Source organism: Salminus brasiliensis, chromosome 2 (assembly GCF_030463535.1).
Source record: "Salminus brasiliensis chromosome 2, fSalBra1.hap2, whole genome shotgun sequence".
NCBI lineage: Eukaryota > Metazoa > Chordata > Actinopteri > Characiformes > Bryconidae > Salminus > Salminus brasiliensis.
In genome coordinates, this window is record NC_132879.1 from 21,617,469 (window position 1) to 21,634,902 (window position 17,434).

Genomic DNA, 17,434 nt, shown 5'->3' on the forward strand with positions numbered 1-17,434 from the left:
AATGTTTACATCGCTGTTGGAGTGGACTTATACGTAACAGCGCACTGCCGGGACAGGAATGACATTTGGGCCGTGAAAAGTGGGCGGTCACATTAGTTCTGTGTATTACGAGAACTTGTGCGTATTTTGTATTCTCGAACGACCGTACGCAAAATAAGAGCGTATTCCGGCGTCCGTGAACTCCACATACGCACGCAGCGTAAGTTTGGCACGCAAGCTAGTAGCTGTCAGTCAAAGGACATTTAAATGGCTGCACTGTGCAGAATTGTGCGCTGTGCCGTACAGCAATGAAATAACTCGCGTTGGGTTTGAATCGAGTGGTTTAAATGCTATATTCTGGTGCTGTGTATAGCGGTTGCTTCTGTTTGCTTTCCTTACATAGGCAGAAACGACTAGGGCGAGTGTATTCTGTGTAGTTTGATCGTACGGCTGCGTGAAAATGAACGAGGAGGAAGACGCTCTGCAGAAAACAAGGCTGGCGTTTGAAGATCTCTGTCGAGCCCTAAATATGGACGAGGAGGCGAGTAACGGGGCATGGAGGAGCTATGAGAAAATCAGCAAGAATTACACGTTGGAGGTAAGACAGGAGGCTAACGTTACGTACGCTTCGGGCGACTCGCCGGCATTTGGCATGCTATTGGAGCGCTCACACGTTTATATAACGTTTATGCATGTCTACCAGTACAACAGACCACCTTTGTGAGACTAAATGCTCATATTTATGGTTAAGCTGGTTTAAGACAGCTCAGTATTCCTAGGCCTTATCTTATCGAAAGCCTTTAAGGGAGCATTAACTGCTGCTTTAAATATTGGATACTGTAAATTATTGTAAATATACTGTAAAGTCTGGTGCATTCTTTTTTTTCTCATGCATTAAACACATTAAAATATACATTTGGTGCTTGATACCTTATGCAATTCACTAACAACTGACTGACCTTTGGTGTATGTATTTCTTTGCCTTATTTTCTGTTTTAGTCTTTACACGTATGTGTCCTGTTACTGTGTAAAGCTTACCTGGCAATGCCCCATCCCCCATACTCTCTCTCTTTCTCTTTCTCTTAGGGTAGTGAATTACACTGGCTGGCGTGTGCCCTGTATGTGGCCTGCAGGACAACTGTGCCCACTGTAGGCAAAGGCACAGCTGAGGGGAACTATGTGTCCCTAACACGGATTCTGCGCTCCTCAGAACAGAGGTCAGCCAATCATAAGACATTCAACACCACATTCAACCAATTTCATGCTTCACATTTGCCTGTCATATGGAAACATGATTATGCATGCACTATTAATGACTTGTGCATAAAACAGCTCATGTACAGTAGTGAGTAGTGAGATGAAGAGGTTTAAGGCCAGAATGGCTCCCAGAAATACTTTAGAAGTATTTATTACTGTTTCATAGATATTTCTAGAGTAATAAAAGAGTAAAAAGTGTGCACACATATAATTCACTATATTTGTTTTGCATTACATGTGGTAATTACAAATACAAATCTGATATGAAATAAGGCTTGTTTTACCAGCAGCATAATGAAGCATTTTTATATCTTAAGGCCAGAGTACACCAGCCAGACAAACATGGACAAATACTGTATGACTGCTTGCTGGAATAATCTGCAAGGTTCTCTGTCCATTAACTTTTGTTTTGTCTGTTAATTTTTTTCTGAACATTCTGAACACATCAGCAAATGTTAATAACTCTGTGTTTGCCAGTGAATGTACTCTGGCCTTAATTACTCTTATTAATAGCACTTTGGCAGATGCTTCCATCCAAAACGACTTACAGTTTAGCCATGTTATGGAGACATGGAAAACTAGTTTTGCCCAAGAACTGTTATTGTATAGCTTGGCGTGCTTATTTACACTATTATACAAGAGCGTTAGTAAGATCAGGATGTTGGATGATCACCATCCCACCTCATCCCAAACCTCCCAAATCATCCCAAAAGTTCTGGATGGAGCACAATTATTCCAGAGAACACAGTTCCACTGCTCCACAGCTCTATGCTGGGGGCTTTGTACCCCTTTAGTCCACTCCTGGCATTAGGCATAATGCCAACGGGTTCATGTTTATCTGAACATGTTTATCCACAGTCTAGAGATGCACATCTGCTTTTGAACATCTGTGTCAGCAATGGGTGCACGTAGCTGAATGAATTCATTAGAAGGAGTGTCCACAAACATTTGGATAAAAAGTCTACTGTCAATAGAGGGCCTATGAAACTGATGTTAATTATGACAGTAATGTAGCTTTGAGGGTCAGAAACCTAAAGTGTGGACCTATGCAAAGGGTTTAAGGAGTTAAAAGTGTGATTGATTTTTAAAAAATGCATTTTAGATTGTGAACACTAGAATAACTATGACCTTTTTCTTACCATAGCTTGATAGAGTTTTTTAGCAAGATGAAGAAATGGCAGGATATGGCCAACTTGCCAAAGGAATTCCGGCAGAGCACAGAGAAACTGGAGAGGAACTTCACTGTGACAGCTGTCATTTTCAAGAAATACGTCCCCATTTTCAAAGACATATTTAAAACCCCCTCTGAAGAACCTCCTCGAGCGCACAGAAGCAGGAAACAGAGGTGGGTTTTTGTAATGGAAAGCTGCACTTTGTCATCTTTACTGTACTCCGCTACTGTGTAAGCTTGTATGGTAAGCTGATGTGTAACTTTTATTGACATTAAATGTTACGTAACCAGAAAAGGTCAGAGGCCACTTGTAGTAGTTAATAATTGTCCTAACGAATACCAGCAATACTACATTTTCTATTTGTATTTGAAAGTGGTTGTATTTTGCAATTACAGTTCACCTGCCCTTACCTTTTATATAAAGCTCCCTGGTATATGAATATATCTCAGAAATGTCCTGAAACAGTGGGGGTGATGTGTTATGTGTGATTGAAGTAGGTGTCTCTGGGCCCTTCTTCTGTAGCCTTGCATGAAGCTATAAAAACCTGTCTGACCTTGCTTGCTCTTCTATACGAGGTATGAGTTAACTGGAGTTCCCTGTGTCCTCAGGCGGCATCCCTGCACTGTGGCGGAGGTCTTCCACTTCTGCTGGGTCCTGTTTGTGCATGCAAAAGGTGAGGAACAAAGCTCCTGAGCCATGCTTTATAAATTTGAAAAAAAGATGCAATGCAGTGAATTTACTTTTACTTTTACTTGTGCCTCTTCACGTCATTAAAATATGTTACATCAGCACAGTTACTAATAAAGTCTTTAAACTGAAAGACAAAATGTTGATATAGTGACCTGTATTTTCTTCATGTGGAAATGATGTACAAGTTAAATGAAGTCAAATTAGTGCATTACTTATTTCAGTGTATTTAGCCTCATTCTTTACAGAGCTGTGAGGATATTGCAGCTGCTGCACTTATTTTTAGCTTTGTATGTAGTTGTATATGTGTAGTTGTATATGCCTGTAAACTGAGAAAATGAGTACAGTTCATCTATAAACGCTATTTTACTTCAGAAACAATGCGACACTCCTGGTATGCTGGGACCCTTCCATGTTATTTGTTATTTCACACCCGACGCGACACACATGTGAGATGGGAATACAGGCTAAAAAAGTCTCTATTGTTATTGTATTGCTTAAATAAACTTTAAGTAGACATAATTTTACCATATCTTTTTTTTAAATTAGCTGTTAACAGGCTCATGCCTCAGGCCTCAGGCCTACCTGCTTGTTTTGATTTTCTTAGCTAACTAACTGTCCTGTTCACAATATCAGGTGGCAAATAGCTTATTTTTGCAGAATTGAAATAAATACTTACTTTTGTTGATATGTTTGTTGGCCTAGAAGGTACAATTAATCAGATTACTGCATATATAAATGGAAATACTGCATTTTGTACTGTACCTCCCTAGAAACTGCTAGGATGTTGTTCGTGCAGTTGGTGTGAAAGGCTGCATTGATTAGTAGAGGAACGTTATGCTCGCAACACTGTGTCTGATGTGAAATTGGCTTTATACTTCACACATAGATGTTTATTCTGCTGTTTGGTATTGCAGTTAAAGTCAAGAGTTCTTAAGCTTTTAAGCTTTCGCTTTTGGTAATTGGGGGTTACACAGATTTTTTAAGGGGAGAGAAGGTCACAGCTCTAATGAAAAAGAAAACAGAGTTAAGGCAGGAGCCAGAGAGCTAGGAAAGAGACGAGGGCATCATTTATTGGATTTCCTTCCTCACAAAATAGGTCTGCTGAAGGCTGAGTGGGTCATTATCCATGAAGCGGGTTTGAGCTTCGGGATTGTTCCTATTAGCTGAGGAGAGCTAAGGCTTGGTCATGTGATCCCAATCATTATTAGGGCCTGTGCAGGCTTGTTCTGCATCAGCTAGATGCCACAGGGGGCACACACACACACTCATATGCAGTGAACCACCACATTGATTTTGGCCTTCTTTGCGTAGTGTTTGCATAATCATTAGGTAAAACGAGCTCTTGTGAATTGTGTAGGAGTTTGAACGTTTTGTCTTAGCAGGCGTCCAAAAAGATTAAAGATCCCTTTAATCAATGCTAAACTATCAAAGACTCTGCAAAGGTTAACAAATATGCTCAGTGGTGCATACAATCGCAGTAAAGAAGATAGTGCACCGGCCTTGACTTGCAAGTACGGCAAGCAAAAACGAATGCTTTTTTAGTGCAGTCGTGCAGCATGCTAGGCATAAAGTTTAGATGCATGATGTTGCAGAACAATGGAGTTTGACAGCTGCGTGCCATGGCTGTATTTAAAGAGAGAACACAGAGCAGGGAAGGAAAAGGAGAGCACACAGCAGGGAGAAAAAAAGCACACCGACCGAGACAATTATTTCCGGGCATGTGCAGCATGCACTGCTTATCATAGTAACCAGTGGAGATGACAAGTCAGGACTTGTCTGTATTTGAGTAGCCTATGGTCTGCGTAGGGCCGGTGGGATGGCTCTCTGGTTCCCTCTTTTTTCTCCCCCTCCTTCATTTGGTTTAAATCTCCCTCATTCTGCTGTCATGGTGCAGCGATTGTTCTGACCAAGGTTTCACAGAGTACAGCTTCTTGTTTTCTTTGTGGACTCCACTGAGGATCTTGTAAGTACAGTACAGCCTGTATTTTTGAATGTTGAATTGTTCATACATCTTTCCCATTGAATCTATGTGATATAATTAAATATGGTATCACTGTGATGCTTATATTGACTCTTAAGACCGATTGTTTAGTAACTACTGTAAAATCAGTAAATACTGTAAATAAAAAAGAACTGTGGACCCACATTATTTTTGTGCATTTAGCACTAGCTTGTCTACTCATGTAAAATATTTTAAGCAGTTTGATTATTATGAATATAGTAGCTTTATAAACTATTCTGCACTGTGTGTTAAAGTGTTGTGAGTGGGCTCTACATGTCAATACACTGGAATGTATTTCAGCATGTCTGTGATTGTATCTGTACACACTTTATAATCTCCATGTCTTTTAAATGGACAGTTTGAGGAGTGTGTCTACCATGTATAAGAGAACTGTGAGAAAGGGGAGACTTTCTGGTCTAAATATTCATCATTTATATTAATAACACTCTGGCGATTGTTGTCTGGGCCCTGCAGACGTGCCCAGTGTGTGGGTTCCTCTTCAAATGGGTTAAACAGGAAGGAATAAATCTACACCGTGGCTCCTAGCAGTGCAGCCTCTGCAGACTTTTCCTGTTGTTGCAAATGGATCTGGGCTGCTGTCTGGCTGATATACAGTCTGTTTGTGGTGCCGTGTAGCTGGTGTGACACTCACGGTGGCAGGGCTTAATGTGTTGCCAGACCGGATGATGGCTGGTAGAGTTGCACTCTTGATGGAACCAAACCAAAGGCAGAATACGATGCATGAGAACCATGCTGATCCTTCTCAACCTTCTATATGATGCATCTAGGCATATTCCCAGCCATAGTCAATATACACTAAAGTTGACATTGTATTGTCATTTATGGTCAGTGCCCATATGATATAGGTGAGCTTTACAGTTACTTAGCTTAATATGTTAGCCTTTAACCCCATCCAGCTATGCGACTGTCCTATGTCCACCACTGGTCCATCACTGGTGGACCATTCTCAGTCAAACAGTCATGGTGGGCGTTGGTCTGGTAGGATTGCGTCAAGTACAGGAGTGTTGCTGGGACCTTTAAGCACTGTTTACTGTAAATAGTAGTCTTTGTCTTTGAATAATGTCCTTGTCTTTCTCTCATTACTGTAGGAAACTTTCCTATGATCAGTGATGACCTTGTGAACTCGTATCACCTCTTGCTTTGTGCACTTGACCTGGTCTACTCCAACTCTCTGTTATGCTCCAACCGTAAAGACCTGCTCAACCCTGCCTTCAAAGGTACGCCACAGAGAAACTCTCCCACACACACAAAAACATATACACAATGTTGGTGTTAATGTATTTGTGAGTATTAACATTGACTTCTGCAAGACAGTAGCAGAATGAAACTTAATCTGCCAGATTTATGACCGGTGTCCTCACGTCCACAACATTGTCATGTTTTCAGATCATCGCTTATGGCATTTGGTCCTCACAAAGTGCTTCCTACGTTTAGATAGGAAACATAATTGTACTATATTACTCAGGATTCAGGATTTTTTTTAGTTGCCTTGCCTCCATAGCCTCTGTTTTTACTGTAAATATGCCCCTTTCCTCTGAGAAGGTGCATATAGTGTGTGTTAAGGTGGACAGTTTAACCTTAAAGACCATGGTGGACTCACCCAGAGGTCAAGATCAATTATGCTCTCCTGGACTTCCAACCATGGAGAGATTTGAGGGTATATTATTACCTTGTTATATACCTTGGGAACAATAATGTACCTGTACAGTATCTCTTTTCTTTATCGGCATCAAGTTACACACACACACACACACACACACACACACACACACACACAAACAAATAAACAGCAGATACCCCAGCATAAACAGCTGATTGCCCTTTTTTTGTTTTTTAATTCTTCTTTAGTAACAATTCTTATTTGCATTTGCTGTGTAGGCTTTGTAACTAATGATAGCTTGTGTGTGTATGTGTGTGTGTATGTATGTTTTCCAGGTCTCCCCGAAGACTTTAGCAGTAAGGACTATAAGCCAGGTGGTCCCCTCTGCTTCATAGAGCAGCTGTGTGAACTGCATGATGGTCTGGTGCTGGAGGCCAAAGGAGTGAAGGAGCACTTCTGGAAGCCATTCATCAAGAGACTGTTTGAGCGCAAGGTGCTCCAGATACGTCATTAATTATTAAATACATTGCAGTCTTTGCAGTCTGTACAGTCCTACCTGCAAACCTTATTATAGTCATCTCATCTCTTTATGCCTCCTCCTTATTATTTACAGATTTTAAAGGGGAAAGAAGAGACACTGACAGGATTTTTGGATCCTGTCAATTTTGGAGACAGTCTGTAAGTTTCTGGAATTACACAAAGTAAACACCTGACCTGATTAACAACCTAACAACCTTTTTTCTCTCCAATCCAATTTTTTTGTTTGCATGCGTGAATCTTTCAGGGCATCTCTGAACCGAGTGTATGAGGAGCACATTTTGTCGTCAGGCGCTCTAGATGAGAGAATATTCCTTGGAGAAGGGGCAAAAGAGGACATCGGTACACCAGGGCCGTGCCTGTGTGAGGGGATAGAAAACCAGGAGCGTCCTGCAAGCATTCTTTACAACTCTTTAGCTGTAAGACTGCACGTTACATCAGTGGACATAGTGTTACAATCTCCTACTACATACATGTTTACAGAAAAACTACTCCCTTTAATTATTTCTTTTTATTATTTGTTTAGAATAAATGTTAGTCTTTAGTCTTGTTTTGCTGTGCTATTAAAATGTTGTCGCTCAATTTTATGAGTAACCACATAATTAAATAAGAAATTACCTTGGATTTAATTAATTGGACATATTTTCTGCACATGTAATATTTTTTTATATAATTGAAATGATTTTCTTCTTATAAAACTTTTTCTACTTACAAGCTTAAATCAGAATGTTTTGTTTTGAATCTGGATTTTCAAAGGAATTTTTTTACTTGTTTTAATAAACAATGGATTGGATGGATTGCCTCACCTCCAAAAGAGAAGGGGGGCAATGCCCCTGCAATCCTTAAGCCATAGTAGTGGCACTTAACGTAGCAAAACAAATAAATTCTTAACCATTTTTTTGTATATTTAACCATGATTACTGCTCCTATATTAATGTCTTATATAATGTTCTATATTAATAACTCTCCCCCCCCCATGTTTAACCCAAGTTGGCACCCATAGCAACAAGTGAGAATTAATTCATAGAAAATTACACTATGCTTTTGCTATTGGCTGACTTGTAAAGGATCAGAGTTATTGACATGGTGATTAGATCTGTACTGAATAATGAATAAAGTCATCATTAATGGAATATATTTTTTTCCCTCCTTTTAAATAAACCCTAATCTGTATGTTTGCTTCACAGTCATCCGCTCTGAAAGTGTCCACTCCACTGACGGGCAGGGCATATGTGCAGGAGAGCAGTGCCGGCACTCCGGTTTCCATGGCAATGCAGGGCGTGGGACGTCTGCATAGCCTCTTAGCAGGACTGAAGCACAGACCGAGCCTGAGACTAAGAGAGATACTGAAGTAATGCCCACACCACTAAACTGTATTTTTATATTGCACCTCATTAAAAACATGAACTGGAATTGCCCTATATGGTTCACACCTGCAACAGTCCAGTTCTGTTTATTAACATGAGCCTATTGTGTTTTGAGCACATAGCAAGTGTTTAAAGAGTGTGACATAGTCATGTTGCCAGTTGCTGACTGGGATTTTAGTGCTGTGTTTACATGTTGGTGTAAAAAAAATGTAATAATGTAAATGCTGCATAAGCTGTAACCTATATATATATATTCGTAATGTCTTGTTAAAAGGCTGTAATTTAGAGTATATTTCTAATCTGTGCACCCAGGGCCTGTGCAAGGAACCCCACTGAGATCATAGCTGCCAGATTGAGGGAGATGTCTGACACTTTTCTCCAGAACTATGAAACAAAGGAGGAGGAGAACGGGTGTCTGGCAAGAGGTAAAAAAAACTCTCCCCATGTCACATAATTCAGGGATTTTCACAAAATAAATAAAACATAATATAAAAACATAACAGAAGATATGTATTTTATACTTTATATACTATCGGCAATATCAGTCTTTTGCAAGTTTTACATTATCATTGTATTTTGTAGTTACATATAAGTGAATGTAGCTAGTACTATATAACACAAAAGGACACTACAATAAATACCAATACAGTAAAATGTAAGACGAATATGCTGTAATGTTATGGATATGTTGGTTTGAAGAGCACAGTTAGAAGAACAGAGGTTTGGTTGCTAACTTCTCTATGACATTCAGATACTGTATGAATTTCTTCAGTTGCACCAGCAAATCACGTAATTTACTTTAATGAAACACTAATTAGATAAACTGGTATCGGATGATACTTATATAATTGGATTCCACAATGGCAGGTTTGGAAATATATTGTTTATTGGTTTATTTGTACTTATTCAAATGTTTTCCTAAGGTCTACCTTTCTACTGCCCAGATAAAAATGCTGACTTCTGCACAGCATTGTATATCAAAGCTAATGGTGCATTGCCCATGCATTTAAAGCAGCATTATGTAGCATTTTTACCTTAAAATATCAGTTTCAAAATCATTGTGATGCTCCTCCTGTAACAGGCAGAGGAGCGCCTCTAGCAACGCTACTCGGAGCTTGTAACGCTGCTAACTGCACAATGTAACTTGTGGTTGTAACTATGTACACACTGGTGCAGTGTGTACCAGATCTCTCTCAAGAACTTTGCAACACTTTCACTTTCTGTGACTGTTCTGCATCTCTAAGCATTTGGCTCAAGGCACGAATTACGCTTGCCCACTATAGGGGGAACCCAGGAGTAAGAAATACACAATTATGCGAAATGACGCTTTAGCGTTTAAAAACAATATTCACTGGTTATGAGTGTATGATTCTTTTTCACCGTATTTCTGAATATTATGCTGAACACAGAATATTATGCCTGTATATACATTCTTTGCAGATATTGCTGCAAAATACTTTTGCCTGGCCGAGGCGCTGTACTACAAGGCACTTGAGGGCATCATTGACCAGGAGAAGAGGAGACTTGGTGACAGTGACCTTTCTGTGAGATTTCACTCATCCATTCTATCATATATTCATTGTCTCATACACCTGAAAGTTCATTTACGATTTTGCCTAATATTACACTAAAGTTTATCAATTTATTGGTGTGTGAATCACCACCTAAGTGGAACATTCTTGTACAGTGTATTCTAGAGCAAGACATGTTCCACCGTTCCCTGATAGCCTGTTGTTTGGAAATTGTGATCTTCTCCTACCGACCACCTGGCGAGTTTCAGCGAGTGCTGCAAGTCTTTGATATACCTCCATACCACTTCTATAAGGTAATAACATTGGAACTTAGAAATGGTCAACACATGTTAATGCAGCAGAATGTAACATATCCTCTTTTTCTATTTCTATAGTTTCATAATAATGCCAGAAAACTGAAAAACTGTAATAATCTTGGTCTCTCTTCTATATCAGGTAATCGAGGTGCTGGTTCGGGCAGAGGAGGGTCTGTTCAGAGAGGCGGTGAAGCATCTGAACCATGTGGAGGAGCAGGTGCTGGAGAGCCTGGCCTGGAAAGAGACTTCCCCTCTCTGGGAGAGCATCAAAGGGGCCAAGAACCACGTGCCTTCCTGTCAGGAGGTCAGAAACAACACCTGCTTCTAACCACATTCATTAATGCTTTAACCCTGAGACATCTAGTTAAGTCATGTCAAGTTAAGTGGTTTTATTATAATTCCTTAAAAATAAAGATGTTTCAATTGGTCCTTTGATCGGAGCCATAAAACAACCACTTTTGGTTCCGTAAAGAACCATGTTATAAAGAAACCATGGAATAAAGAGTGTGAGAGTGAGGAACCTTTTAACCTCTTATGTTATGTGACTTTTATTACACCCTGAGGATTAATAATCAGCAACTACATGCAAAGCAATGCAAACTATACTCCTATAGTATAGGCTATACTCCTAATTAATAACAGTGGGGGGAAACAAGCCACTGGTGATTTAGAGGAGTTTAAGAGGTTAAGGGTCTTGATGTAACCAGGTTTACACTTGATGTAAAGGTTCTTTACCAATTTAAAGGTTCCCACACATTTGTTTTATAAACATGGCTTTGTCCAAAGAACCAAGTGAAGCGTCCTTATTTTATACGAGTGTCCATGGTGCTGTTCGTCATGCCCATGATGAAACACAATACAGCAGCATGTTACACAGGACTACAAAAAATGCAGATACATGATGTGCACATACTGAACAATAAACACACAGGACAATAAGTATACAGGACAATCAATACACAACACTAACTAGGCAGGACAGCTGACACAACAAGACAATAAACTGATGTATCAAGTATATGGATTGGTGTCAGAGCAGCATATGAGTAGAAAGAGTTTAGGTAATTGTTCGTTGTAAACTGTACAGACACTTCGGGTACAAGTGTGTCCTGTAGTAACATGTAAAGAGTGTAAGAATTAAAATGCAAGTGTGTGGCAATTGGAAGGTATAGTGTAATCTGTCTATGTAAACTAGTGTGATCTATAAAATGTAAAGAGTGAATATTGCAAATACTAATTATAAGATTATACTTTATGTTTTCATTAACAGCAATAGCTGCAATGTTTAAAAGTTAGCCTGATAGTATGATATGATATAAAATAATGTGTGTATGTGTTTGTGTGGGTTTGCACACATGCCTGGATGCCGATTATAGGTAATGCCCCCACAATACTTAGAGGATGGATCTGGCAGCAACCCTCAGAGTCCCAAAAATAATGAGCTCAGTGCTAACACTGCAGGAGCAGGAAAAGGTAAACACTGACACAATTACCTATGGCTAAACAAAGAGATATGTTAACCAGCTAAACTGCAGTATCAGAGTTAATGGGATATTTTTAAGTCTGTGATACAAAATGTGGATTCTCTGATTTAATATCGGTGATTACTGATCACTGGTGTCCCCCCTCCTATTCTTTGCCTTAGGAGCATTCCCCACTTCTTCTACTCTCCATGAGCGCTACAGCTCTCCACCCACAGGTACAGCCCGCAGGCGCCTCTTTGTGGACTCAGATACCACCCCTGACCCTGCTGCATCGGGCAGGGTCACCCAGCCCTCCCTGGTCAGCACTATTCCTGCAGGCCAGACTGTGGTCACCATGGCAACAGCTACTGTTACTGCAAACAATGGTCAGACGGTCACCATACCTGTGCAAGGTGAAATTAACTACCTAAATCTATGTTTCTTCAGGCATAGTATAATTTTTATAAGTTTGGCTGGAGACAGTGATGATTTATTAATTCATTTATTTTGACATTTGTATTGCCATCTTTGCAATTGTTACCACCCTGTTGCACAGTATGCCCCATTACAAAGCTATGTCACTTAAAAATAGTTGACATGCACTGAATGTTCATTTGAAATTTCCTTTACTCCTTCCCTCTGCAGGTATAGCCAATGAGAATGGAGGCATTACATTCATCCCGGTGCAGGTGAGTGTGACAGGACAAAGTGGGACAGGGCTGCAGCCTCTCACTGCCCAAGCGCTGACTGGCACACTGAACGCCCAGCAGCTGACAGCCACTACACCCACCGGCACTGCCCACAGCAGCCCTGCAGCAGGAAAACAGAGCAAGAAAAGCCCTGTTCAGGGAACACCACCAAACAGAGCCCAAAGAACAGGCTCCCTCAGTCTGTTTTTCCGCAAGGTGAGCAAGGGCTTACATTGCATTGCATTAAGTTGCATTTCTACAGAATGGCTTGATAGCATCAAAACTATACATTAACAGTGGTCTGAAAGAATACACATGCCATAATTTTATAGAAGTTTTTTTTCCCCTTTTCAAACATTCAATAATGGATTTAAGCTTGATACCTTTACATTTCAAATTATTGCCAGCAGTAAGAAGAAAAATGTAGATAGTGGGAATACATGTATTGAAACTGTAGACTCTACAATGTGTAATGACTTTGTCCTCTGCTGGGTGTCAGGTGTATCACCTGGCCAGTGTGCGTCTTCGGGACCTGTGTGTAAAGCTGGACATTAGCACAGAACTGCGAAGGAAAATCTGGACCTGCTTTGAGTACTCACTAGTACACTGCACTGAGCTGATGATTGATCGGCACCTCGATCAGCTGCTAATGTGTGCCATCTACGTCATGACTAAGGTGTGAGAAAATACTAAAGAACAGCTGTAGTAATAATGATAATAATTACTAATAATTAATTAACAATAATTAATATTGTGGTAATATGTGTGTATGTATGCTGTCTCTACAGTGTTAGACCAAATGGAAACATATGGCGTAATTAATTATTTAATAATAAAATAATGAATTCTTATATAATTGACTTTTTTTTCATTTTAGCCAGAAAGTTCAACAATCCTTAAAACTGCAAGGATCTACCTGTAAATGGATATTAATATGAATAACAAAGTAATACATAAGCATGCAATGTGTTTCACTTGCCTATCTGTTGTACAGGTGACCAAAGAGGACAAATCCTTCCAGAACATTATGAAGTGCTACAGGTCTCAGCCTCAGGCCAGCAGCAGTGTGAGTACAGCGGCTCTGCATACGTGCAGACAAAGTGTGTAGATGAGGATGATAACAGTGCTAAGACTACTGATGGTTTTCCAGGTGTACAGAAGTGTTCTGATATCAGGAAGAAAGAGACGTCACTCAGGCAACAATGAAAACAACAGACAGACTCCTCCGTCTGAAGGAGGACACGAACAGGGTAATACCGTCAAATACACTTACCACATGCCTTTAACTCTTTACTGACCCCTAATAGGTGTGGAAGTCCAGAAGCATCTCTTGTCTTGTTTTTGTTTGATTCTCTCTCACTGTGTAGGAAATGCAGATTTCAGTTGATGAACTTATCATGTAACTACTTATGAGGAAGAAAACTAAAGTGGAAAAAAATTGCATCAGTGGAAAAAAATGCATCTCCATTCTCTCTCTTTCTCTCAGCAACAGGAAGTGGTGACAGTAGTCCTATGTCCATGCGCTCCAGCAGCACTTTGCCCATTCCCCAGCCCAGCAGTGCCCCCTCCACCCCAACCCATGCCCCTGGGGCCCCTCCAGAGCAGGAGGAGGAGGAACGGGGTGACCTGATCCGCTTCTACAACCATGTCTACATCAAACAGATCAAACAGTTCGCCCTACGCTACTCCTCCAGCTCACCAAAAGCTGGGGTGAGTCCAGAAGCCCACTCAGGAAATGCTAAACAGTCATTTGCTTGTATAGTGATCCTGATCCATTCACCACATTGCATTTGTCACTCTGCACATACCAGTTTGGGTGTGCTACTGTGTTTATATTACTATATAAGCAATGCTCAAGGCTGCCTTTATTGTTGGATACACTATATTGCAAACCACTATGAATATGTTTTAGGGTTAAAGTACAACAGATCTTATTAAATAGCAATAACTGACTATCTGACTTGTCAGTAATCCAGCACTTATATCTAAAACAAGTTGATCTACAAAATGCCCTAGTTGGATAAGCACAAGTCACTTCATATACTGTGAATGAGGTAGACAAGGGCAAATGAGGTCACCAGGCAGTATCAATCAATATGTATTTAGGAGTTTCTATGTGTGACCTCTGTTTGGTTGTTCATAGGCTGAGACTCCGCCTCTGTGTCCGTACCCCTTGCTTCGGATCGGCTCTCCACGCAGAGTACTTCTGTCACACAACCACTCCATCTATATCTCTCCACACAAGAGCGGCAGCCCCCTCACCCCCAGAGACAAGATCTTTTACTACATCAGCTCCAGCCCCTCCAATGTAAAGAAATACACACACACTACATACAGTTTTCTTGCCTGAGGCTATACATACTTACATGCTTGCATCAGGCTCATGATGTAATATTAATTACATTGTCTCTTTCTCTATTCTTCTTCTCCAGCGACTACGGGAGATTAACAGTATGATCCGTACTGGGGAGACACCCACCAAGAAGCGCAGTATGGCTCTGGAGGAGGAGCAGCATTCTCCTGCTAAGAGGCTCTGCCAAGACAACCAGACGGCACTCCTCCGCCGCCTCCAGGATGTGGCCAATGACCGCAACTCCTCCCATTGACGCAGAAAGTCCTGCGAGATCCAAACTCCACTTATGAAATAAAGGAGCATCCACAAACTAGTGACCTATTACACTGATGCAGAAACATGCACAGTCTATGACCACAGGACTGAGCATACGCATACATAAACATGGAGTAAATTACCACAAACCACCTGAACCATCAACGTACCCTCAGAAACCTTCAGCTAACCTTCACAGGAGATTTCGGATAAGCGTATTGCCTACAAATGCAGATATTTTGCCCATTTTGATACAGTAAAAATGTCAGCTGTGTTTTGGTACTCCTTTGAGTTGCACTCTCTAAAAACAAGAACTACACATGGGCTTACAGGAAGCAAATGTGTGTCTATATATTGACGCTGTCATGCAAAAAAACTGCAAGTCTCCAAAATTGCAACTTTTGTTTTTTGACTTTCAGTGGATCTCAATGTAAACAACAAAATATTCCAAGTAATTTGGGAACATTTCTGTTGGTTCATTTTGGCACAAACTGACAGCTTTAAATGAAAAAAATAGAGATACAAGGTTTTTGCATGACAGCAATGGCATACTTTTTCTCAATATATAGAGTGAGCTGTTCCAGGAGGACATTTGAGAAGATAAAGCCCTTAACAGCATTCGCCAGCCGATCTTATCAAGCATCGACATTGTACTGCTTTTTTAAGAAGTATTTTCGTAAAGATCTTTTATAATGTATAGTGACCAGAGTTCGGATTTCTTACGATATCACGAAGAAATGATTGTGAACTCTTTTGTATGCTGCAGTGTGTTTACTGTCTTTGTATGTGCGTGAGTTATATAGCTAATATATTTATGCTATTTTTCTAACATTAGTTAGAGAGATACCAACTAGACAAAACCAGCACCTAATAGTAACTATCCTGTTTATAGCATAAGCTGTATTCCACCTAAAAGCAATATTTATTATCCCTCTTGTTGTGCACATGCTCTACAGCTGTGCAAGACAAATTATGTCTCCTTCTTTACTTCAGTTTTTTTCCTCCTGTTTACTCCTGAAGAAATGTCTTTGTTCTCTTGTTATTTCTGGATCGTGATGTCAAAACAAACTGTCCATCCATTTTATTGTAAAAGTGCCTTTTTCCCACTGACCTTTTCTGAGCTTTGTATGTGCGCTTAACATAGAGTTTCCTTACATGGCATTAAATAAAGGACAGAAAATGTCACAGATCTGAGAACCTAAGGTATTAAATTTTGTATTTCTCCACTAGATGGAGTCCTGCTCCCCTTAATTGCCAGCACACTGACCCTCCACATCAAACATGTAAAAAAAAAAACAAGGCTGTCTCTTTGGCACTGCATGCATTAGGTTAGTGTTATAAAGCAGTGATGCATGCTGCTATGGTAGATTGAACTACATGCTGAAATCCCTGACTGGCTCAGAGGGCACAATAGGCTGCACTAGACTCCACTGTGCAGTGACTGAAATATGATTTCGTACTGTCGGTATGTAGTCAGCCCCCCACTGACTCATAATACAGCACAATCATTTTACTCATGACTAAGCAGTGTAGTGTAGAGTAGGGTTAAACTTTCTCATTTCAGCCAGATAAGAACTGGAGGCTGTTTCATATTCATATATTTTTACTTGTATGGCAAATGTAGATATTTTTACTTGTATGGCAAAAAAGGAAACAAGTCTTAAAATAGCTCGAGCATTTCAGGAAAAGAGCATAATGTTGCTGTCACGCGCTACCACTTTGACCTGGGGGTCACGAGTTCGAATCCCAAGCCATGCTGTTTTGCCATCAGTGGCTGGAGCCCCAGTGTGCATAATTAGCTGTGTTCTCTCTGGGGTACATGGCGCTTTTCCCCTCATCATTATTAAGTGATGTTGGCCGGCACAGGTCCCTGTTAACTGTTGCAGCGGAGCACTTACCTCCTAGTGTCGGGAGCATTGCTAGGGCTAGGGGAAGCTACTTACGGAAGAACGGAATAAAAATGCTCAGAAATGACTCATGAATCACATTTTGTATTAATAATTGTACTGTTGTGAATTTACTATGTGTATTGTAAATTATTGCAAATGATTGTATATTTGATCAAAAGTGCCAACTTACATCTTACCATCTTTAAAGTTTTATATTATTATTTCTAAATATTTCCATATTTCCTCCTTTCAGACTTTAGATGATTAAGATTATGGTCATAAATGTGGTCAAAGCTTACATCTCCTGGTGTGCCAGACTGCTGTTTCTGTGA

At 40.2% G+C, this 17,434-nt stretch overlaps 1 protein-coding gene across 3 annotated transcripts; it reads left to right on the forward strand.

Annotated features, from left to right (window-relative positions):
- The first annotated feature begins 241 nt into the window (after positions 1-241).
- rbl2 (retinoblastoma-like 2 (p130)) lies at positions 242-17,278 on the forward strand. 3 transcript variants are annotated; one of them, XM_072670259.1, is made up of 22 exons: positions 242-577; positions 1,066-1,196; positions 2,381-2,581; positions 3,017-3,081; positions 6,210-6,338; positions 7,057-7,214; positions 7,335-7,399; positions 7,506-7,677; positions 8,446-8,609; positions 8,938-9,050; positions 10,066-10,169; positions 10,313-10,450; positions 10,593-10,757; positions 11,830-11,926; positions 12,099-12,329; positions 12,562-12,821; positions 13,105-13,281; positions 13,600-13,671; positions 13,756-13,855; positions 14,092-14,315; positions 14,749-14,913; positions 15,038-17,278. In XM_072670259.1, exons 1-22 carry the CDS (start codon positions 440-442, stop codon positions 15,209-15,211), a joined length of 3,243 nt encoding a protein of 1,080 aa, XP_072526360.1. In that variant the 5' UTR covers positions 242-439; the 3' UTR covers positions 15,212-17,278. The 3 variants fall into 3 exon arrangements, with proteins under 3 accessions (XP_072526360.1, XP_072526367.1, XP_072526374.1); XM_072670266.1 differs by having other exon boundaries at positions 14,098-14,315; XM_072670273.1 differs by lacking the exons at positions 242-577; positions 1,066-1,196; positions 2,381-2,581; positions 3,017-3,081 and adding an exon at positions 4,713-5,061.
- The last annotated feature ends 156 nt before the right edge of the window (positions 17,279-17,434 follow it).

Excerpts from the sequence above, each read along its gene's own strand:
- rbl2 (XM_072670259.1), top strand. The coding sequence starts at position 440 with ATGAACGAGGAGGAAGACGCTCTGCAGAAAACAAGGCTGGCGTTTGAA. Across the intron at positions 11,927-12,098 it reads CACTGCAGGAGCAGGAAAAG|GAGCATTCCCCACTTCTTCT; the intron begins GTAAACACTGAC and ends TCTTTGCCTTAG. Across the intron at positions 12,330-12,561 it reads GGTCACCATACCTGTGCAAG|GTATAGCCAATGAGAATGGA; the intron begins GTGAAATTAACT and ends TTCCCTCTGCAG.